The sequence below is a fragment of the Erpetoichthys calabaricus genome, chromosome 2 (assembly GCF_900747795.2).
Source record: "Erpetoichthys calabaricus chromosome 2, fErpCal1.3, whole genome shotgun sequence".
Lineage (NCBI taxonomy): Eukaryota > Metazoa > Chordata > Cladistia > Polypteriformes > Polypteridae > Erpetoichthys > Erpetoichthys calabaricus.
The window spans coordinates 271390823-271408960 of NC_041395.2; the positions used below are offsets into that span (position 1 = coordinate 271390823).

The following is an 18138-nucleotide window of genomic DNA, read 5'->3' on the forward strand; positions in this document are numbered from 1 at the left end:
ACCCAACAAAACAGAGCTACTACTCCTACTCCACCTCCAGCACCAGCACCAACCCTAGCGCCACGAGGTGAAGTACCACATAGACAGGTTCCTTTATTTTCAGGTGACCCACTTGACTATTCAGATTTCATCAGAGCCTTTGATCATGCTGTGGGTGCTGTATTAGCAAACTCACAAGATAAATTAGATTACTTGATCCAGTACACCAGAAGTTCGCCTCAAGAAATGATTAAAGGCTGTTCACGAATGTCACCAGATGAAGGCTACTCAGAAGCTAGAAAATTGCTTGAAAGACGTTATGGCAATGAACTATTCGTAGCAGACGCATATCTCAATAAAGCATTGAAATGGCCTCAAATTAAGCAAAACGATGGGGAAGCTCTAAGAGATTACGCAAACTTCCTCTCAATCTGCATGAACACTATGAATGATACAGAGAACGGTGGAGAATTCAATAAAAGTTATAATGTGCGTGTTATGCTTAAGAAACTTCCATTCTCTCTGAGAAACGAATGGATGAGGCATGCTTATAAGCTTAAAGAAAATAAAACGAGACCTGGCATACCTGAACTAATTAATTTTTTGCGTAACGAAGCTGTAATGCTTCTAGACCCTGTGCACAGTGCCGTTTCACAAGGTGACACTTGTATAGAGAAAAAAGTAAAGACTGAGAAAGCTAAGTCTCCTCAGAAATACGGTCAGAGATCGGGAAGTATTTTTACCACGAAGAATGTGCGCTGCAAGTAGTTCCTGTTAAGGTAAAATCTAAGAATAGCGAAAGGTATGTAGAAACATACGCCTTTATAGACCTCGGCAGTACAGTAACAATTTGCACTGAAAGGCTCCAGAGACAATTAAGCCTTCAAGGGAAAAGAACACAAGTATTTCTCAAAACTATAAATAACTATGATGATGATTCAAAGGTGCTAACTCAAAGTTCTGTCTTTTCAGATTTACAAGTCTGTGGTCTCAATGATGATGAATATATTGATTTGCCAAAAGTCTTTACACAGGTCTCCATTCCAGTGGACAGAGAAAATATTCCACTACAAGAAGACATCGATAAGTGGGCATATCTAAAAGAGGTATGTCTAACTCATATTGATTCTGAAGTTGATCTTTTAATAGGAATCAACTACCCAGAAATCTTCAAGCAGTCACGATTCATACCTAGCCAAGGAGGTGGACCTCATGCTATGAAGATTGCACTTGGATGGGTGGTTGGTGGACCATACAAAGAGATAGATGACCTCACAAAACAAAGTGGTAAGATGCCCAAACATTCAATCAATTGTGTGTCAATAACAGAGATTGAGGATATGTTGCTGCAACAGTATAACACAGATTTTCCAGAGCGCAGCTGTGAAGAAAAGGAGGAGATGTCACAGGAGGACATCAAGTTCATGCGCATAGCCTTAGAATCTGCGAGTCTGGTAGGTGGCCATTACTCTTTAAATTTGCCTTTGAAGGATGAAACACTGAAAATGCCAAACAATCGCTGTATTGCTGAACAGCGTGCTATTGGACTCAAAAGAAAACTGAACAAAAATTCAGGCTTCCACGGAGACTATAAAGCCTTCATGAAAGACATTATAGACAATGGTTACGCTGTCAAGGTACCCAAAGAAAGCTTAAATTGCAATGAAGGCAGAGTGTGGTACATCCCACATCACGGTGTGTATCATCCAAAGAAAAATAAAATTCGAGTGGTCTTTGACTGCACAGCCACCTATCAGGGAATTTCACTTATTGAGCAATTATTAAAAGGCCCCGACCTAACTAACACACTCATTGGCGTCCTTACAAGATTCAGAAAGGAGCCAGTAGCATTAATGGCAGACATTAAGTCAATGTTCTACCAAGTTAAAGTACCAGATAGAGACACTGATCTTTTACGTTTTTTATGGTGCCCTGAAGGTAATTTAAGTAAAGACCATGAAGAATACAAAATGACAGTACATCTTTTTGGTGCTACTTCTTCACCCAGTTGTTCTTCATATGCTTTGCGTAGAACAGCCGAAGACTCCAGAGATACATTTCCTGAGGAAGCTGTTAACACCGTTCTCAATAACTTCTACGTGGATGACTGCTTAAGGTCAGTGACAACAGAGGAACAAGCAATAAAGCTGGCAAAGGACCTCCAAGCTCTATGCCTAAAAGGGGGATTTCATTTGACTAAGTGGGTGAGTAACAACAGAGAAGTTTTATTGTCTATACCTGAAGAAGACAGAGCTCATGAACAAAAGGACTTAGACTTGAGCCACAGTCTCCTTCCCACAGAGCGTGCCCTGGGTGTCCAGTGGTGCACAGAAACGGACAGTTTCAAATTTCAGATTAAGTTACAAAACAAGCCCGCTACAAGGCGTGGTATTCTGTCTGTTGTTAGCTCAGTTTATGATCCACTTGATTTTCTAGCACCCGCCTTACTGCCAGCAAAGCTTATTCTAAGAGACTTATGCAAAGAGAAATTTGGGTGGAATGAAGAAGTAGAAGTCAAACACATTCAGAAATGGAAAAAGTGGATGGAGGATTTGCAGTTACTTACAAACTATAAAGTGAACAGATGTTTCAAATCTACTGGGTTTGGAACCATAAAGACAGCACAAATGCACCATTTTGCAGATTCTAGTGAAGATGGATATGGCACTGTCACTTACCTTGTCTTAACCAATGAAGAGGGCAAAAAGCATTGTTCATTCCTGATGGGCAAGTCAAGAGTTGCACCATTGAAACAAGTCACGATTCCAAGATTGGAGCTAACAGCAGCCGTTGTGGCAGTTAAATGGACAAAATGCTTAAAGGTGAGCTTCAAATGCCCTTAGAAGAATCTACATTTTGGACTGACAGCACCACAGTGGTAAAATACATTTCAAATGAACGCACTCAGTTCAAGACCTTTGTTGCCAACAGAATCTCCGTGATCAGAGATCATTCACAGCCTTCACAGTGGAGGTATGTCACATCAGCCCTTAACCCAGCTGATCAAGCATCCAGAGGGCTAAGCATAGAAAACTTTCTCAAAAGCACCATATGGTCACAAGGTCCAAGTTTATTATTGAAGCCCGAACGGGAGTGGCCAAAAAGACCAGATCAACCAAACGATTCACTCACTGAAGATGATCCAGAAGTTAAAACTTGTGCAGTCAACATGACAAAAATAGAGGAAGCAATCGAGCCCATCAACAAACTACAGTAATCACCTATTTTTCAGATTGGCATCGCTTGAAGAAAGCAGTGGCTTGGTTCCTCAAGTTTAAAGACTTAATACTGAACTTAAGAAATGAAAGAAAAACATTTCAATTAGAAGTCAGTCAGACTAAAAGTGATCCAGAAGAACAAAAATCACTCATTGCAAAGTGCATGAATAGGTATAAACTGACTTTAAAAATAAATCCAATTTCTCTAGACGATTTAGTTAAAGCCGAAACAAAGCTTATCTGCCTCAGTCAACAGCAAGAATTTCCAGAAGAATTAAAGGCTTTAAAGAAAAAGACTTGTGTAAAAAAGAACAGTCAAATCTATAAACTTGACCCGATCATACAAGATGGAATACTGAGAGTTGGAGGAAGACTCTGCAAAGCTGCAATGCCCGAAGAAGCTAAACATCCTGCAATTCTACACAAGCATTCACATGTTGCTTCTCTCATATTGCAACACATACATAAATGAATAGGACATTGTGGGCACAACTATGTGCTCGCACAGCTATGCCAAAAATACTGGATACCTCAAGCGAATTCAGACAAATAATTTCAAAGTGCACAATGTGCAGAAGATACAATGCGAAAGTAGGTGAGCAAAAAATGGCAGATTTGCCAGAAGATCGTCTAGCACCAAACCAACCACCGTTTACAAATGTCGGAGTCGATTATTTTGGCCCCTTCCTAGTCAAAAGAGGAAGAAGCCTAGTTAAGAGGTATGGAGTAATTTTCACATGTTTAACAACCAGAGCTGCACACATAGAGATTGCACATAGCTTAGACACTGATTCTTGTATCCAAGCCATACTCTGATTTACCGATAGAAGAGGACAAGTTAAAATCATGCGCTCAGACAATGGAACAAATTTTGTTGGGGCAGAAAGAGAGCTACAAGAAGCTATTAAAAAATTGGAACACAAAAAAATCAGCGATGCTATGATGCAAGAACAAATCAAATGGATTTTCAATCCACCATCAGCTTCTCATCAAGGTGGAGTGTGGGAAAGACAAATAAGGAGCATAAGAAAGATCTTAAATTCAACACTAAACCAACAAACACTCGATGATGAAAACCTTCCTACAATGATGTGTAGAGTGGAATCAATACTCAATAACAGACCCCTTACAAAGACATCAGATGACCCAAATGATTTAGAACCACTCACACCCAATCACTTGTTGTTACTGAAGACAAAACCTAAATTACCACCCGAAGTCGTTTCAGAGAATAAACCATACCCAAGAAGACGCTGGAAACAAATTCAATATAAGGCCGATTTGTTTTGGAAAAGATGGACAAAAGAGTATTTACCAATACTTCAAGAACATCAAAAATGGCTTGCACCAAGAAGAAATTTTGAACCAGGGGACGTTGTTTTAATTGTAGATAAAGCTACACCTCGCAATTCCTGGGTAATGGGTCGAGTCATCAAGACAATGCCAGATGCCAAAGGTGCAGTCAGAAGAGTTTGTGTGCAGACCAAAACCAGCACACTGGACAGACCCGTGAATAAACTGTGCCTGCTTCAAGAAACAGCCAATGTTTAAAATGAGAAATTTTTAAAATGTTTGTTTGCAGTGTTATTGCTAGTGATTTGAAAACAATAGTTAAAATAAAGCTAACTGGCTCATATTGAAGTAAAGTATAGTAATTGACTCCGCTCCTGCATAGCCAGTTAGGGGCCAGAAATGTAAGAGCCAATCTTAGAAAGTTAAAGTTTTGAGTTAAACTCATATTAATGTTTGCTTTATTTGAATAGAATATAATATCTACTATAGTCATAGACAATGGTATAGTCTTTTCCCCCTATAAGTTAGCAAGATATAGAATCTTCTTACTATAACTGAGAAACTGTGAGTTAATAAGCTCTTGTTGTGTTTAGAACAGGTCCCAGTAATCAGGGACTTGAAAGACCCATTTTCAAGTTAGAAATGGGATAAGCATACAGTTTTCTGACCGCTATGAAATGGTTCAGAAACGTTTTGAAATGGTTCAGAAATTATAAATAATTAGTAATGATTTAAGATGTAACAAGATTAAGCTTAGAACTAAATTTTTTCTTATTATAATTTTTTCTTTTTTTTGCTATTTTTAATTTTCTTTTTTGTGTGAACTGTTTTACTTTCAAACTTAACTAAACTTTTAAAAACGAAGATATTTTGTCTGTGGAATCATTTCTGCGCGTCAGGCTTTTGTTGAATCCCATTTTTTAAGTTGGAGCTCCTGAATTTTGAAAACTTTGGGAAAACGCAGCTACAGCAATATTAAAGAATATCTTCAACAGAATTGTTTTGTAATGAATCTAAGCAAACACCAAAGATTTCTGTTTCATGACATATATTGAAATTCTACTTAATTAGACGGTGGCGCAGTGGGTAGCGCTGCTGCCTCGCAGTTAGGAGACCCGGGTTTGCTTCCCGGGTCCTTCCTGCGTGGAGTTTGCATGTTCTCCCCGTGTCTGCGTGGGTTTCCTCCGGGTACTCCCGTTTCCTCCCACAGTCCAAAGACATGCAGGTTAGGTGCATTGGCGATTCTAAATTGTCCCTAGTGTGTGCTTGGTGTGTGGGTGTGTGTGTGTGTGTGTGTGCGTGCCCTGCAGTGGGCTGGTGCCCTGCCCAGGGTTTATTTTCTGCCTTGTGCCCTGTGTTGGCTAGGATTGGCTCCAGCAGACCACCGTGACCCTGTAGTTAGGATATAGTGGGTTGGATAATGGATGGATGGATATTTAATTAAACATATTCTTACAATATTTTGGTGTTGATGAGTAGAATTTCTGACAAAAAATGAATAGATCTAAACAAGTGAAATTAATTAGCAACCATTACTAAACATCTCTTTTGTCTTAGTAACTTGATACTTCAAAGTTTATTTGTAATTTTATTCTTCTTGGCTTAATAAATCATTGTTGTGCATCATGAATTTATGTAAAAATGTGCATATGAATGCAATTTCCTTTTTTAAAAATGATGGCACAGCATTAAGGTTAATTTGGGAAATTTGTTTGTAAATGATTTTGTGTGCTGAAGATGACCAGCAGGTATCTGGAACACTGACAGTAATTCTAGTCTATAATGCAAATAAACAGATTGCTGGGAATTTTCTGTCTTACATTTACACATGCATAGATGTGCTATATTTCTGTTAATTATTCTTAGTTATGTATGAAAGTAATATATAGATTTTCTTTTGCTCATTAAATCATTTTAGCTGAAGCTTACATAGCAACTTTTCGTTGCTCCTTTTCATATGTCTTTCACATGAAGTAATGCATACTTAATTCATTTGACATAGTAAAATTAACAGTTAAACCTCTGTGGTTGACTGTTGGTCTGTTGTTGAAATTGAGAAGACATTTAATTACACAAGTAACAAGTTCATTTGCTTTGATTTGTAAATAAACATGGAAATATTTCCTACTATACTGTATTCTTGAAATTGTTTTAAAGGATCCATGTGTGAAGCAAAAAGGGCATTTCCATTCGTAATCCAATCATCTATGCTGGATGAAATGGAGAATACCCATAGATGGTGCCCCAGCAAGGAAAAATTGAATCTAAGAAGTAAACAGAAGAAATTGCTCCAAAAATCAGGTAAGCAGACAGGGAATAGTAATATGTTTCAGTTCAGAAACTTGGACAATGGCCTCACAAGAGATCAGTCATGTGTCTTTCCAACTTGGAGGAATGGTACCTTTTGCCACACTTAAACCAAAGAGTTAGGAATGTGCCTTAAAAGAGCACATGAAACAAATGGGGTGCAGAGAAGCCTGGGCCACTAAAGAGAGAGATCTGGTTTGGTATCCCTGTAGCCAAACTAAGCTATCTGTGATCCCACATATTAATTTTGTCTGGGGGTGTGGGCATCAGCTTTGGTGGGAGGGTTTTAATGTACAACACCCAAGAGAGCATACTGAGGAAACTTAGAATGAAGTTAAGAGGAAGAAAGGCATTAATTACATTTATACACAGCAATGTTTTTCAAACCTATTCAAAGTGTTTTACACAGACAGTAGGGAACCACTTCAATAACAGTCAATGTATATCATCAACCTGGATGATGTGACAGCTGGTGAAGGAGTGTGAGAGAGAGAGAGTTAGCCAGTTATTGACTGGGGATAATTAGGGAGATAGAATGGTGGGCAGTTTAGCTAGGGAATTGGGAAACAACCCCACTTTTATTGAAAGATGTCCAGGCTTTTTGTATTTGCGCTGTTTCTTTTTGTGAAAAAAATGCTGTTTTCAGTATCTGCAGCCCCTTTGCAGTGATGTTGCAGGGTTGAAAATATCCGTCTATTTTCCCAACAGTCTTTATCCAATATAATTATGTGGGAAACCTACATCTGCTTCAATAGCAACAGATTCACAGCAGCACCCAACTACAGTAAGTGCATTACCAAGTTGAAGGGAACATTCACACAAATGCACATATTCAAACAAGGGCATTTTTGGTGTCACTAATTAAACCAATATGTTGTTTTATCTCTATGAATATTAGATGGACAATGAAAAGAATAATAATGATATATGCTTATATATGCATGACTTAGAATATTACTATTACACAACAACCAGCAAATCTTACCTGACAAGCCATGGTAAGGACCCAGAATTGAGGGGAGTTTAATCTGAAATAAGCTGCACTGAAGTAAGTCAAAGCTGTAGAAGTGGCAGGTAGCCTGCAGTTCCCTTTCTATAATATTGACCTTAATAAACAAGCAGGCCTTGAAAGGCAAGCCCACACAAAAGATGTAAGCATGAACCAGCACTAGGCACGTCAGTATTCTCTGCTTACAATAAAGAAATCTGTAAACAATTGTACTTTTGGATGGTATTCATTATAAAAGTGCCATATGAAATAATGCTTCAGAATGATTTCACAGTCCATGACATGGTAATAACTGTTGTGAAAGATTGCCTCTGTGTGTAAAAAATATGCAATTTCTCATCTTACAAATATTTCATCTTTTGGCCTTGAGAGGGCATAGTTTAAAACGGAATTTCAAGATTTTTAAGATTTCAAAGGTAGCTGTTTCTCTTTGGATATTTTGAACTTAGAATAAGACATTTAATAATTGTGTATCTTCATTTCAAATTAAATGACAGAGACTTTCACAGCTACAGCAAGTAGCACATTTTTTATATTCAGAGGTTATTCATTTTAGCTGCATATGGAATAATTCTAGTTTTTACTCACCTACGTTCTTAAATAAAGACAACATCCATCCATTTACAATACTCAACTCAGTAACTTTACTGGTGAATTGGGTGTATGTAGGAACAAATCCTGGATGAGATGCCTTTCCTTTGCAGGCTACAAAAGTAAGCATTATATTTGTAAATGTGAACACAGTCATATAATGTTTACATACTGTAGGAACAAATTCAAGTTAATTTAATGTGTCCATTGTGTTCTCTTTGTCTTGAAAATTTCTCAGCTAATAGTAATTCTGATATGCCACCAACCAAATATATAGTCCTTGAATTTGGGGCAGGTATTAGCTTAATTCTTTGTGAAATTACTCTTTTGTACCTGTGGTACTGAAGGTGACCCTGGAATGCAGTATTTCAGCTCTTCTGTCAACAGAGTACAGCAGACATTCAGTGTATCTTTTTATTATCGAGGTGCCCTTTTGTGAAAACCGTGTCACTAAAAAGATACTGTAATGCTGGCAGTTGATTCTTGATTTAATCACTATAAATGTTTCCTGTTTCAGATGTAAACTGTATACGATATTAAAGCCATTTTGGTTAAAAAATCAAAAGATATTGAGGTTGTACACTAGAATTTGCATTTTTTATGTTATTTTGAATTCATGCACTTAGAGGAGAAAGCAATGATTTGCAATAAACCAGGAGTTTGCTTAGACTTTAAGAGCCTTGTTTTGAAGAGACTAATTTCTGTCAAAATTTACAGCTCATCAACCCTCTAGGTCTCTGATAGGACTTACCAATTGTAAACACTAAAACATGAGTCCCAAAATCCATTCCTGGTGATTTACACTAGAGGCTTTACACTTTTGCGTGCATTGCTTTCTTAATTAGAAGGTCCCTTTTACTGTCAAAGAATGAGTGTACTGATTTTTAGGTGGCTTGTTCCAGCACATATTTTGTCAAAAGTATTTACGAGACAGGAGCAGTTTAGTACTCTTAATTACTCAATGTCTTTCTTTCTTATTTCTAGGAAGTATTGTATAGCATTCTAATAATTATTAACTCTTTAAACTCAGCCCCTTGTTTTGAACATTAATGCAAAATATTTCAAAAACTGCATAAAATCATTCATGTCCTCATCACTAGAATTAAAGTTCAAGGTTTTGCTATTAAAATGCCATATTTTATACCCTGATACCATGTTGCAATGTTTTACTTTTGTCCCACAAAGATTACAGCAACACATGCCCCCCCCCCCCCCCCCCCCCCCAATCCAGACACCAAATAACTGAATAGTGCAACTTATTCTGCTGTAACTTACATGTACAACAGACTAATCCTCCAGGTGTACACATTTTGGAAGAGAAATGTCTGAACCCTATTTTCAGGGTAGACATGAATATTGAGTAAAGGCTGATGAAGTTAGAGCCAGATAAATCAAAATAGCAGAAGATTTACAGAAATAAGGCAGAATTTAAAGAGTTAGACCTCTTAAACTCTAAGTGGCCTGGCAATGGGCCGAGAAAGGGTTCAAAAATGATTTTAAAAATCTTTTGCTGCATCATACAGGTGAACTACTACACTCCAACAGAAACAATATTTCGTTCAGCATTTACACTAAAATCATATGTGGGGTGCTTCATAAATCATCACCAAAAAAAAAGTTTTTAAACCTTAGTAATTATTCTGTACAGAAGTGTTATACATCAATCAAAATGTCAACAAGAGCAACAACATTTATTTATATAGCACATTTTCATACAAAAAGTAGCTCAAAGTGCTTTACATAATGAAGAAAAGAAAAATAAAAGACAAAATACAAGATTAAAATAAGACAACATTAGTTAACATAGCAAAGGAGTAAGGTCCGATGGCCAGGGTGGACAGAAAAAAACAAAAAAAAACCCCAGAAAGCTGGAGAAAAAAATAAAATCTGTAGGGGTTCCAGGCCACGAGACCGCCCAGTCCCCTCTGGGCATTCTACCTAACATAAATGAAATAGTCCTCTTTGTAGTTAGGGTTCTCACGGAGTCACTTGATGCTGATGGTCATACAGACTTCTGGCTTTTAATCCATCCATCATTGTTGGAACATCATGGTGCTTTGGGTAGATGGTGGTGGCACAAGCCATGTCTCGACCAATAGATTTCAACGTGGTGGCACAAGCCATGTCTCGACCAATAGATTTCAACCCATGCATTGAACCCTCACTCCAACCAAGAAAATGTAAGCTATGGGCTGAAATACAGAAAAACGTTTCACCAGACTGAATTTTTGTATCCTCCTGCATATTACTTAACAAAACAACAGCAAGCATATACAAGTGACATACAGTATCGGTACTGTAATAAAAGCATATTCTCCTGATCAAAACAACCCCAAGCATGTTATCGTACTATGTATCGATCATGAGATATTCTCCAAAAAAGCCATGACAGGGACCAACCACCTGGCATTTCTGGTGTGGGGGGATAGCTTTGTCATATCATCGCAAACTTCATACCATTGGATAGTTGAGACAGTAACATTTTTTAGCAATTTCCTCAGAGGTTCGCCTATGCTGTAACTGCCTGCTCCTGACCACATGAATAAAGTTTAACTGACCACGTTTGCTCACAACTTTTTAATTTTATTTCTGTTCTGTACAACCTTAAATTGGGTACCACAGTTACCATGTGATTTTCACAGGAATGCAGACATCTAGATGGGGTCACTGCAACACCTAAATAGGTTGATTCTAGAAAGTGTAAATAACAGACAGTAAATAACACCAGAGACCACCAGTTATAGCTTTTTTGTTTGTTTTCTTTGAACTGAAAATTGCATGACAAATTGAAGTTCTTACAGCTAAAAATGAAACACTGCCCCAACAGTACTTTTAAGCAAAGCCCATCAGAAACACTTTCATAATGTAGTTCTGCAGTTCACTGGACTTGTGGATTGTATTTGTAGCATGTTAAAAAGGTGTTTATTAACACAATTATTTTGCAAATCTGAAATCTGCCGTGGCTTCAGAACACACAATAATATATACAACCTGTGATACAAAGCAGCACTTAAAGCCTTCACAACATCCAACTACACAGATACGTGTTTTTACATTGCGTTGCACAAGGTAGGCTTTAATCATATTATCAGAGAATTAACTGTACAGACTCAGCAGAAATATCAGCATATATTTTCATATTTACTGCAACAGATTAACATATTCAGTTTGCATTACAAATTTGCCAAATGTATATTCTAAATCCCCCCCAAATATACAAAATAGATTGCATTCATGAGTTGGTGAATTACCAAATTATGGTACAGCTGTACCTTTAAGCAACTCATTTCCTTTTTTGTACAAAAATATCTACTGCTATTTCTGGATACATCTTCAGTGATGTTCCTGGAACACACACCCTCCTCCAAGTAAACCAGTTTGAACTATAACCCCAAATCAGAAAAAAGTTATGGAACATGGGACGGTATGGAAAGCAGTGATTCTTAAATTTACTTTGACTTTTATTTCATTGCAGACAGTATGAACCCAAGATATGTCATGCTTTGTCTGGTCAACTTCATTTCATTTGTTAATATACATCCATTTCTGCATCTCAGGCCTGCAACACATTCCAAAAAAAGTAGGGATGGGGCAAATTAGACAGACAGACAGACAGACAGACAGACAGACAGACAGACAGACAGACAGACAGACAGACAGACAGACAGACAGACAGATAGATAGATAGATAGATAGATAGATAGATAGATAGATAGATAGATAGATAGATAGATAGATAGATAGATAGATAGATAGATAGATAGATTTGGTACAAAAGCAGTATCTCTGAAAGGCTGAGCATTTGAGGACCAAAGATAGGCAGAGGATCTCCAGGTTGTCAACAAATGTGTGAGAAAATTATTGAAATTTTTGAAAACAATGTTCCTCAAAAAAAGATTGGGAGGGATTTGCATATTTCTCCCTCTACAGTGCATAATATCAAAAAAAACAATCAAGGAATCTGGAGGCATTTCAGTGCATAAAGGGCAAGGGTGCAAGCCTAAACTCCAATCCCTCAGATGGCACTACACTGCACTCACCAATAGCAGATATAAGCACATGGGCAAGGGATTGCTTTGGAAAACCTTTGTCAGCCACTATAATACAGAGTCACATTCACAAATGCCACTTAAAACTTTACTATGCAAAAAAGAAGCCTTATGTTAACCATGTCCAGAAGTGGCGTTGACATCACTAGGCTCAGAGGCATCTGTGATGGACCATCACACGGTGGAAATGTGTATTGTGTTTAGATGAATCAGTATTCCAGATGTTTTTTGGAAGAAATTGATGCTGTGTGCTCCAGACCAATGATGAAAAGGACCATCCAGACTGTTATCAGCAACAAGTCCAAAAGCCATGGTCTGTCATAGTATGGGCATGTATCAGTGCCCTTGGCAAAGGTAATTTATACTTCTCTGATGGAGGCATTAATGCAGAAAAGTACATTGATATTTCAGAGCAACATATGCTGCCTTCAAGATGACGTATTTTCCAGGGATGTCCATGCATTTTTCAACAAGACAATGCAAAACCACATTCTGCACACATTACAAAGTCGTGGCTGTGGAAGTAGAGGGTATGGGTACTGGACTGACCGGTCCCCAGTAGACAATGTGTGGAAAATTTTGAAACAAAGAAATGTGATAACAATGACTCTGTACTTTTGTATACCTTGAGACAAGCTTCCAGGAAAAATGGAACAAAATAACAACTGAAACACTTCACTACTGGGTATCCTCAGTGCTAAAACATCTTTTAAGTGTTGTGGGAAGGAATGGCGACATTACAAAGAGAAACTTTTTTTGGAATGTGTTGCATGTCTGAAATGCAGTAATGGACCTATATTCGCAAATGAAATAAAGTTAACCAATAAACATGAAATATCTGGGGTTCATATTGTCTGCAATGAAATAAAAGTCAAAGAATTACTGAATTACTGTGGTGTTTTTTTTTTTTTTTTTTGCATTTTCCATACTGTTTTACTTTTTCTGATTTGGAGTTATAAATAGATGGCAAATTAGCTACTCCTGCGGTGGGTTGGCACCCTGCCCAGGATTGTTTCCTGCCTTGTGCCCTGTGTTGGCTGGGATTGGCTCCAGCAGACCCCCGTGACCCTGTGTTCGGATTCAGCGGGTTGGAAAATGGATGGATGGATGAAATTAGCTACTCTACCCACATGGCTCTCTTCTCTTGAGCCACAGCCAAATTGAAGCTCTTTCTGCCACATCGGTGGAGCTATGAATAACTATTTTCCTGCTCTCTCTCTCAACACCCAGTGAAGTACAGGTTCTGAATAAGGATCAGGCTGTAAGCCTCTCCATCCAACCTCTATTGGTAAGCATCATGCTCTCCAGCCACTTTGGCAACATTCTCTGACTAGCTCATCATACTTGGTGAACTTCACCTTGAATGCCTGGTCCAGACAGTCTTCCTACAGTACAGTCAATTCCTAACAGCACTGCAGTTCCATGGTCACAGGTTTTAGCAGGTTTTTGTTACCCTTAGTTTTTGCTGTTAATGGAATGTGGCAGTTAATTAGAAACCTACCTCAACTATCAAATAACAAATTAGGGATTACATCTCTATGAAATTCAAAAAACACTTCCTGCAACCCCATCAACAACAAATCAGTCTTTACATTTTCATATTTTGTTAATTTTACATTTGCTTGAGTTATTGTTAACGAGGTGACAATTAACAATAAAGTTGTAAAATAAAAAAACAAGGTAGGCAGTAGATGAGGAGCTAATTTATACCATGTGCTCCTATATGTTTTCACTATGTTAAACAAGCAAATAAATAAATCATCATCAATTTTGTAATCAGTATTGTTTCACTGTAAAAGCACATGTAGTTGGTAAAATAGGATAGTGTGCATGCTGTGACATCTTTCATTTTTTTTAAAAGTGACTTTTCAAAAAAATTATTAGAGGCATTGTGGTGCATATGGAGCAGGTAAAAGCAAATGCACATTAGTGATTACTGGTTGGAGTATTGTTTTCTTTTTTCCTCTCTTATGTTCTGCTGATTTAAAAAATCACTTACCATATATAGTATACCCAATTCAAGTGCTTTTTAGAGGGAATAATGTGAATAAGGCTAGGAGTTAACTTTTGCAGAAGCAGAAGAAAGTGGCTGGGAGTAAGACAGGACTTTGTCAGAAGTAGCCAGGTATAGGATTGAAAAATCAGTACCATGAAGACCTCTACTTATTCCCACCTTCTGAAGACAAGAGGAATATTTCCCATGCAGTCCACTGCAGCCAATGCTGCAAAAGGACAGTTTCTATCTTAAGGTGCAAGGATACACTTAACACCCTGAGGAGCCCATGTTTCATGACTTGCCTTGGAATTCTCTTTACTGTCATTATACTCCAAATAATATGTGACTTTCTAAAAGATCTTTCTATAATTTCAGTGGTTAGGAGCACTCTATTTGGTAATTTCATATTCTTTTAACGGGTTGACTAAATAAAGAACTATTTTGATACTCTTGCTGATGTCTTCCATACTAAATGACCTGAACACTATTATACCAATTGGTGCTCCATTCAAGTTTAAGAGGATGCAATTTCCAATAAAGTTGAGCAATGCAGTGAAAATAAATATAGATAAGAGATAGACTTTAAGTAAGGTGACAGCTGACTTGAAGAATCCATAGTTCTCTTACAAACAATTATATGAGGGTGCCTTCAGTGTTGGAAATAATCATTTATGTGTTGTATGACAAATGGCAAAAATACTTTCCAAAGTTATTTTGTAGTTGTGAAGATTAATTTGATAACTAATCATGTTATTAATTCAAAATGTGATAAATTCAACAGAAATGTCACATTTTCAAATTCAACGACAGACATGTTTTTTTCTGATAGTCTATTAAATTATTTACTTACATAAAATACATAAGAAACAAAAGAAATTTGATAAATGGGAGGAGACCATTCAGTCCATCAAGCCTGTTTTTAGCTAATAGCCTAGCTGTCCCAATATCTCATCCAGATTCTTCTTAAAGTTGTCAAGGGTTTCTGCTTCAACTTAAATGCACTTCCACTAAATTTCCACTGATGTCCTTGAGTACATGATTTATCCTTAAGCTAAAAGAATTCAGCTGTATCTACTTTATCCATGTCTTTGTGGATTTTAAATACCTGGATTGCAGTCTCCTCTGCTTGAGACTAAGCAGGTTTAATTCTCTGAGTCTGTCAGAGTAGGACATGTCCTTAAGTCCTGGAATGCACTTGGCTGCTCTCCTCAGCCCAACTTCAAGTGCTGCTCACAATACTCCAGATGCGGTATTGTGCGTATAGTATCCCTTGACTTAAATTCAACAGTTTTTATAATATAACCTAACATTTTATTTGCTTTTTAACTGCTTCTGTGCACTGCTTATTCGATGAAAATGTCGTATCAAGTTGATGAACATGTTGTGTCATAACAGACATTTATCACTAAAATATCACATTATTTATATATGAAAAAAGTGCAATTTAGAATAGATTGCATAAAGAATATACAGTCATATACAGATACTTTGTTTTTGAAAGACCAGCTTTTCAATACAAACAGCACATTATATGCACAATGACCAATAAAGGTTAATATTTTCATTGAAGTGTTTCCCAAGTAAGAGTTTTAAATCTAACTCAGACATTTATTTAATACTTTGCTTAGGATCTTAAAGGACAGTGAAATATTTTGTATTCACCTGCAGAAGCAATGGCACATAATAAAAAAATACACTGCAAAGTTGCTTGCAGGAGTTCATTGTAAGTTCAAGGATTCCTCTGTGGTTTTGCAAAACTGCTGTCTGCTATAAAGCGGGCTTATGTCAGCTTGTTCAGTGAAGATGAAAACAAAAGGAAGGGTGTAGAATACTTGTGTACAATCTTTGATTTTAACTAAAGTGCTCAACCACACTTATCAATTATCAATAAGGTGACCTCTTTTTTTTAAAGCTTTGTTTTTTGGCTTCTTTAATAGTGTGCTGGAAATGCTTAACATGCACTTCATTTCCAGTCCTGATTAGTCCATTTCAGAGAGCTGCAGTTAACCTGCTGGTCACCTTCCTAGATAGGACAATAGTTAATTACAAAGTCTGCATAGTCACACACAATTCATAGCCACCAATTAACCTGTTGGTATGTCTTTTAACTGTGTGGGGCAATAAGCCACTCAGCTGGAAGTCCATGCGTCAGATATGGGAAGGACAAGTAAATTCTAAACAGAGGTTACAACTGCCTAGAAAAGATCATGAGATCCAGGCACAAATAAATAAATAAAACTGGTAAGCAGTTTACAGAAGTGGGGTTTTAATATATAATTGATTATCTTCTACATGGGCCTGTTAATTAAGAGTCCCACAAAGTGCTGTAGGAGAAGCAGAATAAGCACTGATCTGCTGATAGCTGAAAGTCACATATGGTGTCAGGTGGATCCAACAGCAACATTTTAAATTCAATCTTATTTGTAGATAAGTAGAGCCATATCCTGGTGGAAGCAACTTTTCTTAGAAGTAGCTCAATTCCCAGAGCTGGTGAATAAATAAAAAAGCCACTGACTGGAACATTTGAGAGAAGATATAAGAGCCTTACATGCAAGTACAGAAAACGTGAAAGAGCAAAGTGGCCCCTTGTCATGTCCTGTCACGTCATTTTCTAACCTGCCTAATCCAGACCAGGGTTGCATAAAGGGGGGGCAAAATAGTGACTTGGAAGCAAGTAATCATACGGAAAAACAGCTCAAAATGAAAAGCAAAATAAAATAAGCATTGCAGCATAGATTTTTAAAGTTGCCTAATGTACAGTAACTACAGGAAACTAGGATGCCAGAGCCTGTCCTTGCAATACTTGTAGTAAGTGGAAAGTCGGAAGCAAGTCACAGGACACGCTCGTGCACACAACCATACATGGGAAATTAACCTAACATTTACATTTCTGGGATGAGGGAGGAAAACTGCAGAGGTCATGTAGATAAGAAGAGACTGTGAAAACAACACAAAGAGTGCTTGCCATAATGAGGAGACATAAAGTATAGTAGGTGAACAATCAGCAGCAGTAAATGCAGATTTTGCAGACTATACACCTCTAATTCTATTAAAAAAATAACATAGACTAACCAGCAATGTACTGTACAAGACTGAAAGATAACGGGGAAAATGTGTTGGTAAATAAATCAGAATTAGCAACTGTGGAATACTGATTGAAGATACAAATGTAAAGAATAACAGTTTTCCAAAAAATGAGCAGTGCAATACTGAAAAAATAACAACATCTGACACGGAGGTACAAGTAGTGTCATTGGCTTTACCCCCAAGAAAGTCGCCTGAAGTCCATAAGATGGTGCGTTAGTGTGACTTTGGTGAATGCAGCAACACACTGGAGTCAACCACACAAGAGTGCACTCATCAAACATGACAGGAAGTGATGAATTATAGAAAAGGATGGAAGTGGAAATCAGAGGAGGCAAAGTAAAATAAGCAGGGTGTGAGAACCAGAAAACTGCGAGAAAAAACCAAAGAGAGAGAAAGTAAATAAAGAACAATATGGAAGCGATGAGTTCAAATCAAACAGATGCATGTCGCTTGCTGATCTAATGCATATTCCTTTGCCTTAGCACAACACACTCTTAAAACAACTACCAGGGTCCCCTCATGAATAATTAACTTCATATAAATGACGGACTATCTGAAAATAACTTTTCCTTTCTCTTAAAAATCTTCTGATGCACAATCGCTATGGTA

General features: G+C 37.4%; 1 protein-coding gene across 1 annotated transcript in view; it reads left to right on the top strand.

Annotated features, from left to right (window-relative positions):
* Positions 1–2345: 2345 nt before the first annotated feature.
* LOC127526656 (uncharacterized) overlaps positions 2346–18138 on the top strand; it is a gene marked incomplete at its 5' end in the record, with an annotated part of 189661 nt that continues 173868 nt past the window's right edge. The window contains 2 exon segments of the mRNA XM_051922604.1: positions 2346–2778; positions 2781–2997. Of these exon segments, the coding sequence (XP_051778564.1) occupies positions 2346–2778; positions 2781–2997 (650 nt within the window).